Source organism: Opisthorchis viverrini (genome assembly GCF_000715545.1).
Source record: "Opisthorchis viverrini unplaced genomic scaffold opera_v5_116, whole genome shotgun sequence".
In the NCBI taxonomy this organism is placed as follows: Eukaryota; Metazoa; Platyhelminthes; class Trematoda; order Opisthorchiida; family Opisthorchiidae; genus Opisthorchis; species Opisthorchis viverrini.
Genome location: NW_008751772.1, coordinates 502,787 through 509,084, shown reverse-complemented (window position 1 = coordinate 509,084; position 6,298 = coordinate 502,787). Strand labels below are relative to the sequence as shown.

General features: G+C 46.1%; 1 protein-coding gene across 1 annotated transcript in view; it reads right to left on the bottom strand.

The window, feature by feature from the left end:
* The window catches only part of T265_05883 (hypothetical protein), a gene marked incomplete at both ends in the record, with an annotated part of 76,315 nt that extends 74,691 nt beyond the window's left edge, over positions 1 to 1,624 (bottom strand). The window contains one exon of the mRNA XM_009171012.1: positions 1,438 to 1,624. Within this exon, the coding sequence (XP_009169276.1) occupies positions 1,438 to 1,591 (154 nt within the window). The remainder of the gene's footprint in view (positions 1 to 1,437) is intronic.
* Between the last annotated feature and the right edge of the window lie 4,674 nt (positions 1,625 to 6,298).

Below are 6,298 nucleotides of genomic sequence, written 5' to 3'. Positions count from 1 at the left end.
TGGTTATACCCCCCCCCCCCCCGCTCCGAGCCCAACTGATGAGTCCATCAGCACCGATGACTATGCAGACGAGCAGATCAGGGGCCACACCGCCCGGACAATTTGACAGTTGGGTGGACAGAGTCACTCCTATGTCAAGCCGCGATCATTCACAAAAGAGCGGAAAAAGACAGCCGGCTGAACTGTCATTGTGTTGGTTCCTTTTCACTCAATTAAGGATTGGATTTGCGTTTTAATGGTTAGTTGGTCAAAGTTCATATACCCAAGGTGATCACCGGCGCTTACTGATTGTAGAAAGTACACTGAAAAACTTGTGGCCGGATATATTTCGACGAATACATTCATTTGCATATATATATATATATATATATATATCAAAATATACTGCGGTATCTCGAATATCGTACCAACTGAATCATGAGGCGGCCTGTGTGCAGCACATTCAGCTGTAGAATATCATAAACGAGAGATTCACTTGAGTCTCCCGTGAAAACCAAATAGATTTGGAAATGAGTGTATTTCTCGGAAAACAGTCCAATTTGGGTTCAAGTAGAACATAAGGTTGATGGAAACCTAGGGACTGCGCGCCCACTTGATGAGCCTCAAGAAGGGCGAACCGGTCATGGGCTGTAGAAGAGTTTCCAGCAACTTTACGAGGAGTGTGTATCACGATATCCCTAATGCCGTACTAAATGAAACGTCAGGCAGCCTAGTGCAGCATATTCAATAGCTTAATAACATGATTGTCTAACCAGTCACTGACCCAGTCAAAAAATCTAATCACTAGTGAATAGCCCAGTCAAAATTTTAGGCTCACCGTTTGATAATCGTTAGGTCCCCTGAGAGGACCTATGGCCATTCAGACAAAAAGCCCCTGACTGTTCAAGAACAGCAAAACATACGATCAAGATCAAGAACCACGCGTATGAAAACAAGCAGGTTAGGTGATGATGCCAAGTCGTGAGGATAAGGTACTCGATAGGGCCTCAGAACGCTGAACAGAGCACACCGGTGCACCGGAATTCAAGTGTATGGGATGTGGAAGGCCTACAGGAAAAAACGTTTCGTAGAGATCGGAGAGTGGGAGGCTCGGGAAGTTCCACATGAGAAACATTTAAAGGGTTATTGAATGCCAAGGGGGGTAAGATGGCTCAGTTGTTAGAGCACAAATTGCGGTTCGAATCCGACCTCTGTCTCCCGACTTCCTTGTCTAGGCTTGAGCAAACTGGCAGTATCCAAGTCCTCGTGCTTCCTTCGGGTTGCTTGATAGCTAAGCACTGAAAGGGTGTTACAGCTGAACGATCTTTTCAATGAATGCCAAAGGTGTGTGTGTACGTGTGGGCCACTCTTAATCACCCATATATAGACCCTAAAGAGATCAACCTAAGAATTCCGTCACCATTATAGGTGGCAAGAGAAAGAGGACAGTTCACTTACCGAGTTGCTTCGGGTGGATGAAACTGAGTTGATCGCACAGGGAACCGAACAGCTGTTCGAACAGAGCGCTCGGACACATTGGTTCAAAATTTTTCACAAGGATGAGGATTCGCCCATGGTCTACAAACTCCTGCTTGTAGTCTACCGTGAACATGATTGGAAAATGAGTGCTTCACTTCGAAACCGTCACCAGCTCATCTCTAGCAGGAATCGTGAAGTGAATGCAATGGGGTGCTAAAACAGCAGAAAAATATTCAAAAGTTGATATATAGGAAGAGCAGAACCCGACCCTGGTTGTGAATAAGCCAGTGAGTATGGTGTGGCTGACAGGATGGAGGATCATAGCATGTCGGCATGCCACGTCAATCCACTACACAAAAAATGGCAGGATATTATATCGAGTTGTCCAAACACGCGGACGTCACACAGGCGTCCGATAACGATGGATAAAAAAAGCGACAGCCTATTGTCTGGGTTTCGAATCTTCGATGAGGATGTGCATTAAGATTTTCCAGTAAAACCCTCTATCCAACGCGACTTCTAAACGGTTGGTGTCTATATTTGTCGCCCTGGCGTACAAATATACCAAGAGTGTGCTGCAGTTGGATGATTTGATATGGTAGCTGTGACGCGTAGCAGCGACACAAGCGAAGTAAGAGTACAGGTCCGCAGGAAAGCGACCCACCTTCAAAAGCCTCTTTAGATGGGTGGTGATCCTCAACAGGTATACGGTATTAAACCTCATTTCTTTGGATCACACTGTCCCGAAACGGGACAAAGAGGCTTCAAGGTGCGGTCTGCAGCTGACCTGCTGCACTGGTCTGAACGCTGGTGCCGTAGCTTTTGCTGATGGCAGCTATTCACTAATATCTAGGGGATCAGTGCTTCTGCCAGCCACATCATCCTCATTTCTCATAGCGTGCGATCCGTCTGTGGTCGAAAACTGTTTGAAATGCTACATCCCTAAAGGATTGCACACAAATGAGCCAAAACATCCAGAATGGTAATCTTCTGGTACACAGTTGTCATTCAACCTGGAGGAAGAGGAATGTATAAAGTGTCGGGATGTGAGAGCGTACACCAGACGAACGGTCACGGATTTGGACTACAAGTACTTTGGCTCCTCGGATAGCTTGAGCCCCCCAGGAGAGACAAGTCAGTTGCGGTTGATCAGGGTTTCGATTCATCAGTAAAATTCTCTAGTTGGCTTTGTTTATTCCCACCATCCCTGCCTTTCCGTCCAATTTCGCTTGTAAAGCAATCGTTCTTGGTTTTCACAAACACCGGATATGTTACGAGAACCATTTGCTTATTGTCCTACACAAATCGCGGTCAAACTGTAATCCACCAACACACAAAGAGTTATCCAATTAGGGTGTCTTGTCCATAAAGGTCATGGTAACAATCTCGTATAGGCGGGGCTGTGCTCGATGTCCCACTGAGCCGTGAACTCTTGGAGCGATTCAGACATGTTGACATCGCTTTTCGAAGCACTGCATATCCGTTTTCGCTGCTACGATGGTTTTCAGTATCATGTTTTCAGCACAGTCCAAAGTAGTTTTCCTTGATTGTCAACCATTCACAATCACATCCACACCTCTAGTGTTAGCCAGTGGAAAAGAACCGTACAAGTTTCAGATTCCTCTCCATCAGCACCACACCCACATTCATCCTCATCAAGTCATCATCATCATCGTGATCATCACCATAACCACCATAACCATCACCGTCGTCAACACCATCATCACCATCGTGATCATCAACAGTGACACATCAGTAATACACTGGCACTAGCTAACGCACAAGGCCCACAGCTGATTATGATGGAATACGATGGTTGATGTCTAACAAACGGGTCAGTCAGCTGATAGTGGAGGACGGCCAAAGTCACCGTGTGTGACTGTCTTTTCGAATAGAGTAGGGTATTTGTGACACCAAATTCGCACACTTCGTTTAGAAACTGAAAAGCTCACGGATCCCAGCGTAGAAAGTGTACCTAAACCACCCACTGAGATATCTTCCAGCTAATCACTAATCGCTAATCCTACGGTTGCGCAACTTTCAGGATTGTCGAGATGCTGGGCGTTTCTCTCGCGGAATACTAGGACTAAATCCATCGAAGCACGGGACCTGTGAGACACAGATCTTGCTAAAGTCTCAGAGGCATATTTGTTCTGGCTGGTACACGCTATGCACTACCGAGCGAAAATAGGCGTCTGTACTCAGTGAGCGAGGGTTGAAGAAATGGTGGAAGCAGAGTACTCTGAGAACATTCGAGAATGCTTCATCGCATCCATGTGAAGTAGATAGGCGGCACCCTTCCCCATTTTTGTGCTGTTCGTCATTTCCGCACAGCCCCCTGCAGACAGCGGCTGAGATAATCAAGGAGCACACAAACAGACCAGACGTGAGTGTCCTCGTGGATGGCTTAGCCCCGAAACAGAAACTTACGTTGCCAATCCCGCTTGAACAACATCTGGTCACGTAATTGGAACAGGGTCCTCATCTTACGCTCGGATTATAAGCTATCCATCATCAATACGATATCCCGATGATCATTTTGCCCCGCTAAAGGAAGTTTTCCGTCATCACCATATGTGTTGACTTGATCACATTGCCATTAGCTATCTACGGCGATGACCATCGTTCACACTGGACGACATATGGACACTGATGACACATTACTGAAGGCGGGAATATATCTGAGTCTCGGTGGACATCCAAAGGCGATTACTACTCGACTGGATCCGCAACCACCAAGCTAAACCGTGGTTCGCAATGAGAAACAGCCGTCACCGTCATCAACGACAACATTGCTTCATTGTCATACAACCACAAAGTTATCCAATCAGATTTAAAACTCTCAAGTGGAAAAAAAGGTCTGTATGGGGAAGGGACCTGACGCAACTTATCAAAAATATTCATGTGTCTACACCTCCAAACGCAATCTGAAAAAAAACTGACAGCATGAACGCAACGAATATCGGTTAGCTATCATTTCTCGCAATGGCTCCAGTCAGGGGTCAAGGAGACCCCACAATAGAAGGCGAACCGAACCAACAGTGCCAATCTCTTTTACACATAATCATTATCACTGACAGCATCACAAGAGGAAAAGGTTGGTGGTTTACTGGCCGACAGCCATGCCGAGTCAAATGCAGATATTTTATCAGCAAAGCATAGACGCAAAAGGATCTGTTAGTTCTCAAAAATGGGCCTGGGGGAATGCGGCTGACAACGAACTGAGGAGGGAAAAGAGAACGGATAAATGAAAGAGAAAAAGGAGGGGTGCCAGTGGTAACTTGATTTCGCTTACCCACCCTGCTGTATATACCAAGTAAGGCGACCCAGCTGCTGGCACTAAGCGATGGTCGATGTGGAATCAGGGGGCGAGAGGACTTAATGGTTAGAGTGCGAATCCATTCGCCGGAAGTTCCGTGGTTCGAACCAGACCCCTTCATCTCGTCTTGTCCTGTCAAGGCATGGGCAACTTGGCAGTATCCCAACCCTTGTGCTTCCTTCTCGTGGCATAGCAGTTAGGCACCGAAAGGGCACCACGGCTGAACGATGTGGAACCAGATCATTTGTAATTGTACAATTTATCGTCACATAAGTGCATGGACATTACCAGGGAGGATGATTAGTGTCCTTACCCAGATCCATTGACTCAAAAGCCCAATCGCACGCAAACATTACCATCATCGTCATCGTCATAGCATAAAACATATGCTACACTGCTGTCCGACTAAAATTCCTTTGAGAACCTTATTGTGAAGAAAAGAACCAACAAGGGTCGGAAAGGGATGTAGCACTAAGCTGCCACAGTCATCCCAAGGTGCCTTCGCCTCCAGACACTGAGTCATACAAGCTGCATAGAGATTGATAACAAGGAAGCTACTGACATCGATTAACAGCCATATCTTGCGGCGCCTCCAACCAGGTATAGGGGGGGGTATGCAGATACCGCAGGGCACCCAGACCTTTAGTAACCCCTTTCATGTCTCCCTGCACAGGTCAATGACTGAAGACCTCTCCGCTCGAGCCAACTTGCATTGGGCACGCAAAACAGCACTCCTCGTCAAACGTCCATTCGTCATGAGCAATATGTAGCCTGCCCACCACAGTTTTGGTACTGGACACATTTTTCGATGGAATTCCTAGTTGCACAAACGAACATGTCTTCTAACTGCCTCAGTGTTGACTTGCCTGCACCAGCCTACACGATCTATGGCTCTGAGACAACGGTTATCGAAGAACTGAAGACACTTAAGTTCCGCTGCTCGAAGAGGTCACATCCCCTACTAGTGTAACGGTGATACTACTGATGGGGAGGCATGCGAGTATTATGTTTTCTTCTTGTAAATTCGCTTTGCGTCTCTTGGAAAGGGATATCCGTTGTGGAATTTGTGGAGTCGCGTTGTAGCATTTGCTTGGATTCGATTAATGAATGATTTGAGTCAATGAATATCCAGGAAAGTTCAAGAAGACGCCTTCAGGAGAAGATGGATGCTCAGTTTCTGTAAATAAGATGCAAGTGAGAGTTTTGCTTCCCTGTCCAATAGTACATAACTGGTCAGTTGTCATTTTCCAATGAATAACTTCGCAGTGAAGACCTTCTTCCTTTCACCAGTACGACAAAATAGGTTGTATTGTAGCCGAATACGCAAGTCCATTGAAATTCAGAAATATGCTGCTTGGCCTCCACATGTGTCATCGTCATCATCAACAGCATGATATCAGTCATCATCATCATCATCATCATCATCATCATCATCATCATCATCATCATCATCATCATCATCATCGACAGTATGACATCAGTGTTCAACACCGATGCTTCACTGCCGTACAACCATGATTT